Below are 17201 nucleotides of genomic sequence, written 5' to 3'. Positions count from 1 at the left end.
AGAAAGTTAAGCTGTAGTCATGTGGAACAAACCCAAGCCAATTATCCTCCCCTCCTGTTTTATCTTGCACTTCACCTTATATTTTATTAAGGTATTCTTTGGAAAAAACATTACACATTCCTTCAATTTGGAAAGCTTTTTTGGGGCCTCTTCACGAAGCAGATTAAGAATTGATTTGTTTCTGGAGCGAGTCCCCTTTGAAAGTATTTTCCCCAGAGACAAATCAGCCTTAATCATTTAATACTGCGTGACTCAAAGGCAGAATCGTCATGTAGGTTTTCTAAAACTCATTTTCTAACGAGCCATTTCAGCCAGGAAGGAAGTTAACAAAACAATGGGCGAAAGTTCAGCATTTTCTGTACATTTTACAGAAGCGCTCAGGTAGTTATTTTCGCATTGCCTGCTATGAGCCAGCTCAGGCATTTTAAGATTGTGGTTTGCTTTGGGGTGAGCTGCATGTAGTAAAATTAGTAGAAATTTTCTTCCTCCCTTAATTCACAGGAGGCATTTTTGTGCCACAGCAAATAGCTACCAAAGTGACTTTTTTTGGTTGTTGTTTTGTAGGATCTTGTCAAAACTACCATGCAAGCTCAACTTGGAATGCTGTGTCCAGTGCAAGGATGGCATCAACAAAGGTGGATGGCACCTTGTGGAGACCCCCAAGAAGAAGGTGAGCACCTGTATGTTGTCGTCCACTGCCTACAGGGGTGTAATATGTAGAGAAGATGGATCCAGGCTCTTCTTGGAGGCCAACAGTGGAAGGACAAGTTGCAACAAGTGAAATTTCTATTAGACAGAAGGAAAACTTCTTCACCCTGAGGGCGCTGAGGCTGAGCAGGGACACAGAGAAGTACACAGGAGGTCCCGAGCCTCAAATCCTATAGATTTCATTGGTGATGGGATCTTGATGCAGGCACATGGGTGGCAGTGCACCCAACACCATGGATCAAAGGTAGGATTTAAAGTTGTCTTTGACTAAAGGCATTTACATCCTACCATGTGGAAACCTTGCTCAGTGCGGGACCTGTTGCGATAGGACAAGGGGTGATGGTTTTAAACTAAAGGAGGGAGATTCAGGCCAGACATGAGGAGGAAATGTTTTATGGTGAGGGTGGTGAGAGCCTGGCCCAGGTTGGCCAGAGAGGTGGTGGATGAACCATCCCTGGAGACATCCCAGGCCAGGCTGGACGGGGCTCTGAGCAACCTGAGCTGGTGAAGATGTCCCTGCTCATGGCAGGGGGGCACTGGGGAAGCTTTGAAGGTCCCTCCAACCCAAACTATTCTGTGATTCTATGATTCCATGCTGGGTGGGCTACATTCACCCACATGTAACAACACGAATCCTACAAACTCACTAAGACCCCAGATATTTGAAAAACACGTATAATTTTTTTTTTCACTATTTACACCTCTACCTTGTAAGATCACTGACATTTAAATAACTGTCTGTCTCCTTACTGGTAATTATAAAATTCTGGAAGCCTTTTACCCCATCTGCCCCAGAAAGTCAAAATCTGCAATGTCCTTACTCTTTCTCCCTTGGGTCCCAGAAGTCCCCGATCACCCTAAACACAGGAAAAGAAACAAAAAAGACAGTGAGAAATTCCCTTTTGTCTCACTGTTCTTGTGTTGCTCAGTCCATTGATTCACACTCCAAGCCACTAAGATCTATCACAGCTGGAAGTCAGTTCCTCTGGGCATTCTGCAAAATGATCAGCTTACCACAAGAGATTGCGTACAACTAGAATTTATTGCCTTGACAAAAAAATAAAGACCCAGAGGATTAAAGTGGTTTGTCTGATTTGATGCTCTGTGTGATGTTCTGATCTGTGATGCGGGGCTATTGCTGAATTTTGACCTCTCAATGGGATGTAGCATCTCCATGCTACAGGGATGGGTCTACACTACATCTAGGGTGGGAAGACATCCTATATAATACAGGATTTCCCAAATTTCAACCTCAAGTCTACTATACTTTACTGAGAGTGTATGAAATATTAGCTTTTTCTGGAAGATTTTTGTAATGGGCATGGGACATGAAGCTGAAGGTCAGGACTGGTGCATTTCATAACCTTCCCCGGTGCTCAAGACAGGCATGGTGGCAGCAGGAGAACGAAGAGGCTACAAGGACCAGGAGAGGACAGGAAAGTAGACTCAGGCAGACCTGTGTGTGGATCCCACCCCTGGCATCCCATTGCACACCCCTGCCATTCAGACCAAAATCTGTTCTCAGTATTGCATTTTCCAAGGGTTGCAGGTGGGATGTAGGAGGAAACCAAGGGGACTTCTGGTCATGCAGGCACATGAAAGGGTATGTGTTGCCTGTTTGGTGATCCGAACATCTGCTCCCTAGACCTTTTTCCCCAACCCTGCACATCTGGGGATCAAACAGAGCATACCAGGGGTCTCCTTCTGTCCCATATTACCTTCTGAAAAGACCTAGGCATGCACAAAGACCGCATGCACCCTCATCCCAGCCCAGGCTTTACTAGGGGCTGCTAGAGCCACTTCACACTTCCACATCCTGATCCAGGTGCCCTACCAGTCTGCCCCCAGAACATGCTGGGATTATCCCCACTGTTTCAACAGGAGCATCAACAGTGTGGGCTGCTGCAGAGAAAGATAACCATTGCTTACTCTTTCGCCTTTCACACCTGGGAATCCTTTTAGACCCTGCAAGAACAGAAAACAAGACGTGAAGGTAAATACCAGAAGGGGAAGGTGTTAGCAAAGAGCAACCTCTGCTTGAAGGCAGAACTGACTCCAAGGATGGGCTCCACCATAGAGAAGCTGCTGGTGGGACTGGCACAGGAGTCTCTACTCTCCTTTCCTTCCCTCCAAGATCAATTTGAGAAGTGAATCACACTGCTGCAAGGATAAAATTTAGCCTTAAGGTTCTGCCCACCACTGGGTCTCGGGCACAACTCAAGATCTCTTGGTGGGTGTATAAATTTAGTCAATGTCCCCTCTTTTGCAAGGCACATACTGTGATTTTTGTATGTTTAACAAGACGCAGCCTCCACCTCCCAGAGAGCATTGGGGAAGGGTTGCTCCTGGAGGGTTCCTCATAGGTGGGAGTGACACAGATCCCCAGATATCCTCCAGGGCAGGGCCAGAGTTCTTGGAGACAGAGAGGATGGGAAACACTCCTGGAGAGCTGAAAAGCCATGGTGGTCACCCCAGGTCTAACCCATTTGCAAAACTGGGGGACTGGTGACCTCCCATGAACATGCAGAGAGGTGGGACCTTCCACCCGCAGAGCTGGCAGCTCATCACAGAGGTGGGCACGGACAGGGCAGATGGAGAGGAGATAAAGCACAGACATTTCCAAAAGGGCATAAAACCTGGACTTTGCCATCCCCCTGTGCTGCTGGCTCTGACCACTGGGACACATCATCTTGCAAGCCCTAGTGGTGTAAAGGCCAGTCTTGCTGAGAAGCCCTTCAAGGTTGAGATTCCAGAGTGAAACCTGGCTCTGCAACCAGCCTTGGCCTTCTGAGGAACCTCATAAAGGCCCATCTTGCTCATAATAACAGATTAATTCTGTTAGAGACAACAGTCTAATAAATAAAAAGGTGTTTGTTGAAATGCCGGCTGTGATCTGTGTCTCAGTCCCCTATCAGTGAAAATGGAATTTACAACAGAACAAGACGCTGAAATTCATGCAGACAAAGCAGACCTGACAAAGAAGAACAGAGAGGGAGTGATGCTTTAGGAGGACTTCATAAGCAGCCTGTAGGTGAGTCGGTCAAATGGACAAGAGCATAGAGCAACCGTGCTCAGCACGACAGATGATGCCTATGATATTTACACTGACACATCCCAACATGTCACAATTCAGCTTCCCCAAATCTCTATTTCCCACTTGAAAGCATTGACCCAGTTTAATTTTTTCGTTGCTCACATGGATTTTGCCAGCCCTCAGCCCACTGTTGCCCATGCTGTAAAATCAGCTCTCCATGACATTTTAACACTCACCATCATTCCAGGGGGACCCCGGACACCCACGATGCCCTCGTCACCCTGTGAAGAAGAAGGCAGAGGATGAAAGATGGGACATAAGCTGGCAATGTGTGCTTGCAGTTCAGAAAATCAATGATATCTTGGGCTGCAACCCCAGCAGCGTGAGCAGCAGGTGGAGGGAGGGGATCCTGCCCCTCTGTCCCGCTCTGGTGAGACCCCCTGCAGTGCTGGTCCAGCTCTGGGTCCTCAGCACAGGACACACATGGACCTGCTGGAGAGGGGCCAGAGGAGCCACAGGAATGATCCGAGGCTGGAACAGCTCTGCTGGGGACAGGTGAGAGAGCTGGGCTGTTCAGCTGGAGAAGCTCTAGGGAGACCTTAGTGTGGCCTTTCTGTGCTTAAAAGGGGCCGATAAGAAAGATGGGGACAGACTTCTGAGCAGGACTTGTTGTGATAGGACAAGGGATGATGGTTTTAAACTAAAGGAGGGAGATTCAGGAGGAATTGTTGTCCCTGAGGGTGGTGAGAGCCTGACCCAGGTTCCCAGAGAGGTGGTAGATGAACCATCCCTGGAGACATCCCAGGCCAGGCTGGACGGGGCTCTGAGCAACCTGAGCTGCTGAAGATGTCCCTGCTCATGGCAGGGGGGGAACTGGGTGATCTTTAAGGTCCCTTCCAACCCAAACTACTTTATGATTCTGTAATAGGGTTACTGATGGCCACCAGCAAAGACAAATGCAACACACACAGTCCCAGCTCTGCACTGGGGACAACAGGAATTAAGCATGTACAAGCACAGATCCTCGAGCAGCTATCCAACCTTGTTCACTTATACCTCCATCTGAATTAGGTGCCTTAATTCTCCTGCTGACCTGGATCAAAGAGCCTAAAGTGCTTGAGACCATCCACCTGTCAATGCAGGTGCACACTGCAGTGTTTAGAGAATTATGCTTTGGTCAGCTTGAAGCTTCAGTTTCTCCTCAGTCCTTGAGAGAAATATGCATTTGTGGGATGATCTGCGCCTGATTTAGCATGCTATTAATCACTCCAAAAAGGTGCCTCTTCCTCTCTGTTAGTATAGAGATGCCCCAGCAGGACTAGCTCAGAAGCCATCTGAGGCTGGATGACGTGGTGCATCCCACTCCAAAAACTACTTATCTCTGACAAAGTCATGTGAAACAAGGGACAGAGAGAGGTCTAAGATGGTCCTAGGAGAGACTTCTTGACACTGATCAGAGGGCTCAGTAGCTTTTTCTATGTATTTATAACTCATTACCAAACATGATTTCATGAGGGCCCACCACAATAAATAAGGCAGCCAAGAATTCACCTGGAACTCACACCATGGACTTGCAGAAGGAAGAGGCCACCAGTCAACCGCTCGACAGTAAGTTGTGCCTTTGGAGACCAATGTGAGGCCTATCTTCATGCCCAGCTGTGGTATCCAGATGCTGAAGACCTTGTTCTGAGCCTCCCTTTAAGTGTGCTATTGGCTTCTCATAAACTTTGCTACAAGGGATAGCTGTGCTAGTGGGTCTATGAAATCCTTTTGTGACCTTCCTAGGTAGATCCTACAAGACTACCTGTCTTTAAGATGCCTAGACCCAGGCATCGTCCTGTGAGGCCAAATTTAGATCTCTCATATAAAGCCAATGTAATCTGAAATTCCGTGATTCACTTTAGATTTATGCTGGAGTCAGAAGAGCAGAAACATTATTTCATAATTTCCTCCAGATAATGAAGCTTGAGCGAGGTTTACCCCAGACCTCTCACAGCTGTTGACATTCTCATTAAGTGCTTTGTCTCAGGGGCCTCATTGAACGGTTCTGCTGGCAGATGGAGAGTTTGTCTAAATGGATTGCAGCATAAAATCAGTTTATTCATGGAACAGACACAGAAGCAGCAAATTGAAACATGGCCTCTGATTACGACTCAAGAAGGTCTCCCTGGGGTCTTTGCCAGAAGGAGACCAAAACTTCTTAGCAACGTGAGAAAAAGTGAATGTTGCTGTCCCAAGGATGATGTGGGCTGGTTTTCCTTTGCCAGGACAACAGGAGGGAAGAGGGGAAGTACGATAAAAAAGGGCTGGAGGCAGATTTCTGAAGGAATGAGTAGCATCACCAAACCATATAAAAATGAGGTGGGTCTTCACCGAACTGCTAGAACTAAGACATGCAGATGTTGGGGTATAGATATTGCCTTCAACGCTCCCATCTAGCCCATGAGAGCACAGCCAACACAGTCAGCAGGGCAGGATTCACTTGGCCATGCAGCTGATCAGTGCATCTGCAGTGCTTGAGGGTGTCTAATTAAACTAATTGCAACCTGAGGACAGAGTCTGGTTGGTGCCAGCTCCAAATCTGGCTGGTGAAAAATTAAGGAGGGCTCGGAAATCAGCCCTTTAGGCATCTGCTAGGATGAGTGAGTGGGAGGTGATGGCGTAAAGCTACCTCCAAACAAGGGTAGGCTGCAAGAAGCCAAGCCAGGAACTTTTATGGAGGGACCCAGTTTAAGAAGCACAAGGAGACTGGACAAAGCCCAGTGAACGGCTACAAAGGTGATTATGGGTCAGGAGCGTCTTTCTTATGAGAAAAGACTGAGAGAGACGGGTTTGTTCAGCCTGGAGAAGAGAAGCTGAGAGGGCATCTCATAGATGTTTATAAATATCTCCAGGGTGGGTGTCAAGAGGATGGACCAGACTCTGTTCAGTGGTGACTAGTGACAGGATGAGGGGCAATGGGCACAGACTGAAGCACAGGAGGGTCCATCTGAATATGAGGAGAAACTTCTTTCCTTTGAGGTGCCAGAGTCCTGGCCCAGGCTGCCCAGAGAGGTTGTGGAGTCTCCTTCTCTGAGACATTCAAACCCACCTGGACACCTCCCTGTGTGATCTGCTCTGGTGACCCTGCGTTAGCAGGTGGGTTGGACTGGATGATGTACAGAGGTCCCTTCAACCCCAACCAGTATGTGATTCTGTTACTTACCTGAGGGCCAGGCAGTCCATGAGGACCTCTTGGGCCTGCTGCTCCAACGCCGATTTCTCCCTGCAGAACAGAGAACTCCAGATGTCTCATTCAGAGCAAGGACACTACATCACACAATTGCTGATTAGTTTGGCCATGATTTAAAAGTCACAGAAAGAAAGAGTCAGAAGACTCAGTTCCCTTGACTTCCTGCTGTTTTCTCTGGAGGATGTTCCAGCAGCCGTGGGGATGAAGGGCATGAGGGTGAAAGAGAGATGAAGTGGATGGATGGGGTCAGGGCTAAGGAGCCAGGGGAGGGCAATGGACTGTCCCATTGCCACCCTGGGATCTCAGCTACTTGTGACCTGCCTCGCAGGTTGATACTCACCTTGTTGCCTTTGGGTCCAGGTGTCCCAGGAATTCCCTGTAGGGCAAGGAAAACATAACAGAAGGGAGGAATTTGCTTTGCATGTCCTTGATGCGCTCCTGTCCCAGTACTCCAAGAAGGTGAAAGCACACCCAGCTTAGGTACCATGGCCTCAGCCTCTCTTCCCAGCCATCCCTCTGCTGGTCTAAAGGGTGTTGTACAAAATTTACCTCTTTTCCTGGGGATCCTGGTGGTCCCATGGGCCCAGCAAATCCATTCCGGCCTCTCTTCCCACGCTCCCCCTTGAAAACAAAACCCTTTAAGGAGTAGAATGCTTTGATGGAAGGGTTGTGCTTTCCCCCATCCAGACAGAAAGCAGAAGCCGGTACCCCCAGGTGTTCCTTGCACTGGCAGAAAGGAGGAGGAAGAGTCATTGTGTGAGCTTCTTGTCATTGAGGAGAAGGGACTCCAGCTCCACCAAGACCCTCAGTTTAGACACATTATGGTCCCCCATAACACCTTCCACTAAGCCTCCATGTCCCTGCAATGAGACTTAGCCCATTTCTCCCTTTGTTCCCAGGGGCTAATGACCCCGAGCCCCCTTGCTGACATCCTCTGTGCTATTGCCACCCCTGTTCTTCCCAGTTGTCTCACCAAGTCACACCACTAAATTCAACAGAAGAAAACCAGGCCCCCACCGTGCTTGGAGCTCCACTGATTTTGATTTATTTATTTTAACTTGAAGGACATTCTGGAGCTCCATTGCTTTTTGTTTGTTTGTTTGTTTTGAACTGGAAGGACATCCCCTGTGCCAAACCTTTTGGCACCTTTTTTCCCCCCAGTTACATCAGTTGGTCTAATATATGCTGTTACCTCTCCTTTCGCAACCAGGCTTTGTTCCCGCTTCTCTTCACTGATAATGTATAGGCTCAGGGTTTGGAGATCTGGATGGGTGGGTGCTTGACCCACAGTGGACATCCAGTAGGACCATCGTTGTTTTCATCTTGAGCTGCCTAACACAACACATACAGTCCCTTCAACGCACACCACCTACCTTCTGGCCCGGCATCCCAGGCAGACCTGGAACCCCTCTGTCCCCCTGTGAGCCGGGGGTGCCGGCGTTGCCATGAATGCCCTGGATGCCCTGAGCTCCTGGAGGTCCTGGGGCTCCTGGCTCACCCTGTTGAGTGAATCACAAGGAATTTGGATCTTAGGTGAGATTAACTTGCCCCCCGCAAAGGTCTTGAGAGAAATCCTTGAATTCATATGACTAGTACACAGAATTGGGGCCACCTCCTCCACCCCAGCTCCATAAGAGAGGTCCTAGGGCTGGAGAAAGTGCTATACTATGGCTTGCTATGTGGGGAGCCCTTGCCTGCAGACCCTCAGAGCTATGTGGTGAATTCAAACCCTGTACATCTGTAAGGTCCTGGGTGTTTGCAAAAGCACATCTCTGCTGAGACCACAATTCTCTGGATCTTTTTTCACAGACATATTTATTCCCTGGACCCCACATGCTTTGAAATGGTTCTTTGGAAGATACAGAACACTCCCTCTGTCCCAGACCTATGTGATGGTGTCCCTGCCTTACCAGGCTGGGACTGGTTTTGGTGCTTGATCTTTGCAGTTCCAGCCAGCTCTGTGCTCCAGACCCAGTGGTGGAAAGATCAGCAAGGACTAAAAAGAGCGAGACTCAGAAAAAAACAAATGAGATCCTATCTAAAAGAGAAGAAATGCTTACTTTAAATCCAGGTGGCCCAGCCTGACCAACAGGACCTCTGAATCCAATTCCTGGTTCTCCCTGTGAAAAGAAGGTGGTCATGAAAAAGCAAGAACATTCCTTCCACTGTGGACCCATCAAAATCAGAGCTTGCTTCATGCTGCTCCCTGGACACCCGGCTGAAGTCCCTCAGGGCTGATCCTACATTGAGGGTTTCTACAGAGCCCTCAGTGACTATCACATTTCCTCTAGATGCTGGAAAGTCTTATGACCTGGAGAGGTAAAGCTGCTAAAGAGATTTACACAGTTTTAGAGAAGAGAGAGATGAGTTGCAGGACTATTATGGTGCTAGAGGACTCCAGGTGAGACTTATATCTTGTGGCACTACTCGTTTATAAGGTGGATGTTCTGTCTATGTGAGTCATCTGGGGTTCCTCCCTAGTGAACAGGGAGATGTTGGGTCCCCAGAGAGCAAGTTGTCCTGGCCACACTGAGGCCATATCTCAGGAGGTTACATGGACACCTTCCTCTGAGATGGGGAGGTTAGATATGGCAAAAGGAGAGAAGTCACGGAGGGAGAGCAGGAGACAAGTTCTCACAGTGTAAGAAGAGACACCCCTGACTTCGGTACCAACAGTGTTCCTTACCTTTTGACCATTTTCACCTCTGTCACCTTTCGTGCCCTGTGAAATGAAGAAAGAGTTACCAAGCCTGTGGGAGAGCTCATGTGAAGTACAACCTCAGGGCAACCCTGAGGAAAAGCAAAGGTTTCCAGTTCTGTTTACGGCCAACTGCAGCATGGAGCAACTGGCCCCTTTGACCTCCACCTCTTGTCCCCAGAGGAGGTGGGCAGTGGCTGCATGACCAGGGAAGAGCCAAATGCACTAACACAGAGCCACACTGCTCCCAGGAAGGAAATGGAGTACTGGGCTGACCCAGTAGATATTGACTTTCATATGGCAATCTCCAGTGATGGATTTGGGCCACTTATCTGGTAACACTGTCCTGCTCCAGCTGCTGACACCAGCTCCACAGCTCACCTTTTCTCCAGGTTCTCCCATCTCCCCAGGCTGGCCCTGCAAGACAGAAACCATCCACCTTCGAGCCACCTCCCCTCTATCCCTCCCTTCTCATACCTGTGTCCCTAGGATGCTGCACCACCCAGTTCAAACAGTAGCTCATGCAAGTACCCCTTCCTCATCAGTTCCTCTTCCCTTTTAACAACCATCCTGCCTTGTCTGCCTTTCTCCTGAATATCTGGGTCCCACCACCCCAGGTCTGCAATCTGGTCCCTGTAAGTCTTTGCTGCCAACATTGTTAATGAAATGCTGCTTTGCATGGCACTTCTTCCACCACTGTCCTCACACCAGGGCTGGGTTCTGCCTGTCTGTCACCTGGTTTAGTTCATGGATAAAACAGAAGATGAACATGAGGAAAACCTCCTGATTTTTAGCATTTACTCCTGGGTGCATGGCAGATGTGTGTTAGTGTTGCTGGAAGGGAGGGAACAGAAACACGCAGACAGGTTCAGGGATAGAGGTGGGACTGTGGGAATCCCAATTTACATAGGTACAGTCTTCTATAGACCCTGAATGTCCTCTCCATCAGCACGTCCCCAGCTTCCTCTCCCTTTCCAGACCCTTTTAGCACAGAGAGCCTTCTCCTGGTCTCAGAAGCTCAGACCAGAAAAACGCTATAGTTACCTTTTCTCCTTTGTCTCCACGGGCTCCTGGAGCTCCCATTTCTCCCTGGAAAACAACATCTTCCATCACAAAGATGCATTGCTATGTTTTTCCCTCCCTCTTTAGACCAGGCAGGTGCTGCTCTTGTTCCTGCATCAGCTTTTGGCAGATATCTGTGGGGGAACCCCTCATTTTCACAACTTACATTCCCAGACCAGACTGGAGACGACCCTCACCCCATCCAACCTATCCTGTGCAGTGGAAATGCAGAGAGGGAAATGATGAATTGCAGAGTAAAGGCCAGATAAAAGTGGTAAGATGAGGGTTTCCCTTCCTCAGGCTTCTGCAGATGTTAGAATACACTGTGAGGAGCATGTCTCCTATAAGGAAAGGCTGAGACAGTTGGGGGTGTTCAGCCTGGAGAAGAGAGAGTCCAGGGACACCTTATTGTGGCTTTTCCATACATAAAGGGGCTGATAAGAAAGATGGGGACAGACTTTCGAGCAGGGCCTGTTGTGATAGGACAAGGGGGTGATGGTTTTAAAATAAAGGAGGGGAGATTCAGGCGGGACATGAGGAAGAAATTTGTTACGCTGGGGTGGTGAGAGCCTGGCCCAGGTCGGGCAGAGAGGTGGTGGATGAACCATCCCTGGAGACATCCCAGGCCAGGCTGGACAGGGCTCTGAGCAACCGGAGCTGGTGAAGATGTCCCTGCTCATGGCAGTGGGGGAAGTGGATGAGCTTTCAAGGTCCCTTCAACCCAGACTATTCTATTCTATGATTCTATGACTTTAAGTGACATGGGAGAAGTTCACAGAGGAGAGATTAAGGATCCTCAAAACACAAACCCCACATCTGTATCAGCTGTGAAAGGTTCAAGCCTGAGATCTCTGCTCATCATCAGTGGCCAAAACTGTTGATTACTTCAGTTGAACCCATTGGCCTGGCCAATTTTCACCCATGATTCCTCAGGCTCCAAATGAGACTGGCCTGGGAGATGGATCACCATCCTGGCTACCCCCAGCACCATTTGATATCTGCTTTAAAAAGTGAAACAAAAGCACTGACCTTTTGGCCACAGGAGGGTGGATCTGCTGGGCCAGTTTTCTCCTTCTATAACAAAAAAAATACATACACAGAAAAGGGCTGGGATGCAGCGTGGTGGGAGAAAGGACCAGCTACATCCTTACAACATGCAGCTGTGATAGAAGGAGTACAACATAAATGCTGTACCTTAATTCTCCTTGGGCGATGAGGGCCTGGGTATGCCTTGAATCAAAAGAGAAAAGAGGAGAATGGGAGAGAAGTTGGAGAAATGTTTCACCCCTAAGACACAGAAAAGACATCTCTGAACAGGGAGATGTTAGGCAGCCAGTGGAGAGGATGGAGGCATCTCGCGGGGAAGCTGTGTCACCAGGGATTAGGAGACCCTCACCAAAGTGCTTCTGGATGTGGGGTGGCCTCCACTCTCTGTGTGATCTGGTCCAGATGTCCCAGATGGGACAGAATCCCAGAATGTCAGGGATTGGAAGGGACCTCAAAAGCTCATCCAGTCCAATCCCCTCACTGGAGCAGGAACACCCAGATGAGGTTACACAGGAAGGTGTCCAGGCGGGTTGGAATGTCTGCAGAGAAGGAGACTCCACAACCCCCCTGGGCAGCCTGGGCCAGGCTCTGCCACCCTAATCCCAAACAAGTTTCTTCTCAAATTTAAGTGGAACCTTTTGTGTTCCAGTTTGAACTCATTACCCCTTGTCCTGTCACTGGTTGTCACCGAGAAGAGCCTGGCTCCATCCTCCTGACACTCCCCCTTTATATATCTGTAAACATGAATGAGGTCACCCCTCAGCCTCCTCTTCTCCAGCTCTGGAGCCCCAGCTCCCTCAGCCTTTCCTCACACGGGAGATGCTCCACTCCCTTCAGCATCTTGGTGGCTGCGCTGGACTCTCTCCAGCAGTTCCCTGTCCTGCTGGAACTGAGGGGCCACAACTGGACACAATATTCCAGGTGTGGTCTCCCCAGGGCAGAGCAGAGGGGCAGGAGAACTTCTCTGACCTACTGACCACCCCCTTCTAACCCACCCCAGGTACCATTGGCTTCCTGGCCACAAGGGCCCAGTGCTGGCTCATGGTCATCCTGCTGTCCCCAGGACCCCCAGGTCCCTTTCCCCTACACTGCTCTCCAACAGGTCATTCCCCAACTTATACTGGAACAACTCTTTACAGAGGACCATGCGAAGATGTGTTTGCTCATAGTGTGGATGAGTTCAGCTCAGTGTTGCTGTTCCGCTTGGGAACGCAGGGTAAGAGTCACTCACTACTTTCAAAGAAACTCATTCAAACTTATGGGAAAACTGTTGTCCAGAATTTTTCAGCCTTAACTTCTGGAAATAGTTATTTTATCCAAATTTTGTAAAAAGAAACTCTTTGCACTTTCCATTTCCAGGATATTGTGTAATTTGGGTACAGATGTTTTAGTGGGGCCTGTAGTGATAGGATAAGGGGTAGCAATTTTAAACTAAAAGAGGGGAGATTCAAACTAGATATAAGGAAGAAAATTTTCACGAAGAGGGTGGTGAGAGCCTGGGCCAGGTTGGCCAGAGAGGTGGTGGATGAACCATCCCTGGAGACATCCCAGGCCAGGCTGGACGGGGCTCTGAGCAACCTGAGCTGCTGAAGATGTCCCTGCTCATGGCAGGGGATGAACTGGATGAGCTTTGAATGTCCCTTCCAACTCAAACCACTCTATGATTTTATGATAATTGGGCAGATGCATGTGTTTATAAACACACAAATACATATTTACATGTTCACATGCACATGTCTTCTAAACTCTCAGGACACAAACCACCCTTCAGTTATACCATTTTCCCCATGAACCAGGTTCTTATGTTCCCTCATTGATTAAGTTTCATTTTCCCCACTTTTGTTTTCCGAGTATCACGTTTCCTTTGCCAGATACAGGGAGAACAATCTGCTCTGCCAAGAAAAACATCTTCTTCTGCAGCTGTTTCTTGCTTTATTTATTCATATTTATTGCTGACCTTTTACCCCCCTCTACATTCATCATGACTTCATACAAGTGGGCAACTGGGGCTCCCCTTGTGTCCATATGTTTGAAGACACTTTCACAGAATCATAGAATAGTTTGGGTCGGAAGGGACCTTCAAAGCTCATCTAGTCCCACCCCTGCCATGAGCAGGGACATCTTCAGCAGCTCAGGTTGCTCAGAGCCCCGTCCAGCCTGGCCTGGGATGTCTCCAGTGATGGGGCATCCACCACCTCTCTGCCCAACCTGGGCCAGTGTACCCTTGTACAGGGTTTTCACTCACCACGGATCCAGACGAAGATTTCCGAGCTCCTGGAGCACCAGGAGGATGAACCTGTGATGGATCCAAATAGTAATGGTCACCACTTCCTCCTGGATCATGCTGGTGGCTCTGCTCTTGCCCACAGGCCAGCCTGAAGTTGCCACGTTGAAACGGGGTCTTTCCCACATGTGTCTCATGTTCAACAGTTCTCCTGGCTCTAATGTGCCTTGGGAGTGCAGAACCATCATCTAAATTCACATATTCCTGCAGGAAGGGAAACAGCATCCTGCTAAGCACCTACTATTATTTATACTGTAATATTATGTAGCACTGTTCAGTTAATTCCTTGGTATTTCAAAGAAAGAAAAACCACCTAAAATACTGCAACTTTGAATTTTAAATGCCTCCCTGTGTTTAATGTACCCAGTATACCTGATTGCAACAACACAACTATTAATGTCTATTAATGGTTACACTTCAACCTGCCACTTGGTGATATTTGCTGCACTCGTGATTTTGGGCAATGTATATTTAAGGCACACACAGTAAAGCTTGTACAAATAGTTACTGCCCTGTATCACAAATTGTGTGTTCTTTTCCATATTAGCAATGGGAAATTATCTGCTTGCTGTTGTAAAGATTATAATGTTTCCAGCTACTGGATATCTCAGTGTACAGCAATTATTCCCCAGACCACACAGTGGATGCATTACGATGTAGCTTTGCTGAATATTTTGATATGGAAGCAAAAAAGCTCTGAATTTATTTATAATGAAAGAAAGCTGTGTACCTCCTTGCACCCAAACACCAACCCTGCCAGGAGGGAGAACTAAAAAATCAGATGGGTTGTAGTTATTTAGCACTATTCCCACATTTTTTGGTGTAGAAACAAACACCTGGATTAATCTCAAATTATTTCATCTAGAAGTATGTGTTGAGAATTTTAGAGGGTTAAAGTTAAGGGAAAGTAAATCCTAAATGTGAGACTTCAAGGAAATGTCAGTTAGTCCAGCCCTGGCTATCATGGTGTCAGGTTTGCAGGGATGATATTCCTGTTTTGCTGGATTTTAGCTAAAGAGATGGTAGTTTCACCTGGTGGCTAATGAACCCAGGAAGTTTCTGACTTACCAAAATAAGTAAGGAAAAAAAAAAAATCTTTTGGTCCAATTCAAATTTAAATTATTTACTGAAAGATGGTGAGGGTGGCAGCAGGAGGAATAAAAGAGAGGCCAGTGATATGCTGGCATGGATTTCTCATGGGAGTGGTGGAGTGCCCGTCTTGGGTGGTGTTTGTAGGACAAGCTAAAGAAACAGTGTCATAGAATGATTTGGGTTGGAAGAGACTCTCAAGATCATTGAGTTGAACCATTAACCCAACACTGACACTACCCCATGTCCCTGAGAACCTCATGTCCGTCTGTCCAACCCTCCAGGGCTGGTGACTCCAGCACTGCCCTGGGCAGCCTGTTCCAATGCCCCACAGCCCTTTGGGGAAGAAATTGTTCCCAGATCCAACCTCAACCTCCCCTGGTGCAACTTGAGGCCGTTTCCTCTGCTCCTGGCGCTTGTTCCTGGGGAGCAGAGCCCGACCCCCCTGGCTCCAAGCTCCTTTCAGGCAGTTCAGAGATCAGAAGGTCTCCCCTCAGCTCCTGTTCTCCAGCTGAACCCCCCAGCTCCCTCAGCCGCTCCATCACACTTGTGCTCCAGCCCCTCACCAGCTCCGTTCCCTTCTCTCCACTCACTCCAGTACCTCAAGGCCTTTCTTGGCGTGAGGGGCCCAAAACTGCCCCCAGGATTGGCGGTTTGTCCTCCCCAGGTCCCAGCACAGGGACGGTCACTGCCCTGGGCCTGCTGGCCACACCAGTGCTGGTCCCAGCCAGGATGCTGGTGGCCTCTTGGCCACCTGGGCACACGCTGGCTCATGTTCAGCCGCTGTCACCAACACCCCCAGGTCCTTTTCCATCGGACACTTTCCAGCTGCTCTTCCCCAACACCGCAGCTCTTCAGCACAAGCCCATATTCAATTCGCAGACATGTAAATAGCGTCACAAGGCAGCGGCAAGGAGAGCCCATGGGTTGCTAAGACCTCGCTGAGGTTTTGAAGGTGACCCATATGCATGCAGTCTCATAAAGCTGCCATTTACTGAGGTGGTGGGAAATTGCAGAGGGTAATAACTCTCCTTCATCCTGCAATTCCTTCGCAATTTTAGCACTTTCCTACTTTGAGATGCCAGCAATAAGGCACCTCAAAGAAAAGTAGACAGGTTGTGGCTTTCTAAAGGAATGATTTACTGATGGCAGCGTAAAAAAAAGAAAGGAAAAGAGTGAAGGAAGAAAAGGAGGAAAGGAACAGATAAAATTAGGACAGGAAGAGAAAAATGGAAATAAAAGGGGGAGAATTAGAAAAGTATTCCTGCAAAGAAAGAGTAACAGAAAAGACATAGATAGAAAAGGCCAACAATATATCAGGCAGGGGGATTGGACTAGATGATCTTTTGAGGTCCCTTCCAGTCCCTAACATTCTGTGATTCTGTGATATCAGGTGGGAAAATTAAATGACTGTGGGTTTATTCACATGGAGAAAATCAGAGGCGTCTATTTGAATTAACTGTGAAAATGAGTAAGCTTAACTGCAGGAGATTTGGGAGAGAGAGGAGGCAGGAATAGCCAGTGTAGTCCTGTAATGCCAAAGAAGTGTCTCATCCACCGAAAGAATAACTGGCCACTGCTCCTGATGGGCACGTGGACCTGAGCTCATCCTGCCTCTTTATATCAGTTAATTTACTTCTCCCATTAACTCCTGCCAGGCAGAAATTGCACCTCCGAGATGAAGCTCCTGGGCTATTATGGACTGCTTCTCTCTAGGGCCTCATGAACCTTTTCACAGGTAAAATTCCTGATTACAGCTGCTGCTGACGGGAAAACAACCGGCTCTATTTTGCTCTCTTTGCATCGCCCTCCGCTGAGCTTGGTTTGGCTGCTGGAGCCACTGGGGATGAGAGAACAGAGGAGCTGCAGGGAAAGAGGGGCTGCTCCTGTCTCCTCACCTTTGGACCACACTTTACCCTCCTTCTGAGGATAAAAGGGATTTTACACCAAAAGCAACTGAGGAAAGTGCCCTGAGGTGCAGATCCCATTGTGCTGGGGGGTTTGAAGTGCCCTAAAAAACTTGTGGCAGCTGTTCCACTTTTACAAA

At 48.3% G+C, this 17201-nt stretch overlaps 1 protein-coding gene across 2 annotated transcripts in view; it reads right to left on the bottom strand.

Annotated features, from left to right (window-relative positions):
• The window catches only part of LOC102087515 (collagen alpha-1(VII) chain), a 120510-nt gene that overhangs the window by 33835 nt on the left and 69474 nt on the right, over window positions 1-17201 (bottom strand). For both annotated transcript variants that reach the window (XM_065049330.1, XM_065049331.1), the window contains 14 exons: window positions 14027-14269; window positions 11929-11964; window positions 11764-11808; window positions 10717-10761; window positions 10054-10089; window positions 9661-9696; window positions 9035-9094; window positions 8348-8473; window positions 7524-7595; window positions 7315-7350; window positions 6948-7007; window positions 3979-4023; window positions 2638-2673; window positions 1530-1565 (listed from right to left, as the gene is read on the bottom strand). In XM_065049330.1, the coding sequence (XP_064905402.1) occupies window positions 1530-1565; window positions 2638-2673; window positions 3979-4023; window positions 6948-7007; window positions 7315-7350; window positions 7524-7595; window positions 8348-8473; window positions 9035-9094; window positions 9661-9696; window positions 10054-10089; window positions 10717-10761; window positions 11764-11808; window positions 11929-11964; window positions 14027-14269 (912 nt within the window). The remainder of the gene's footprint in view (window positions 1-1529; window positions 1566-2637; window positions 2674-3978; window positions 4024-6947; window positions 7008-7314; window positions 7351-7523; window positions 7596-8347; window positions 8474-9034; window positions 9095-9660; window positions 9697-10053; window positions 10090-10716; window positions 10762-11763; window positions 11809-11928; window positions 11965-14026; window positions 14270-17201) is intronic.

This window comes from Columba livia, chromosome 1 (assembly GCF_036013475.1).
Source record: "Columba livia isolate bColLiv1 breed racing homer chromosome 1, bColLiv1.pat.W.v2, whole genome shotgun sequence".
Classification (NCBI taxonomy): domain Eukaryota; kingdom Metazoa; phylum Chordata; class Aves; order Columbiformes; family Columbidae; genus Columba; species Columba livia.
The sequence above is the reverse complement of the archived record's forward strand: the minus strand, read 5'-3'. Positions and strand labels throughout refer to the sequence as shown.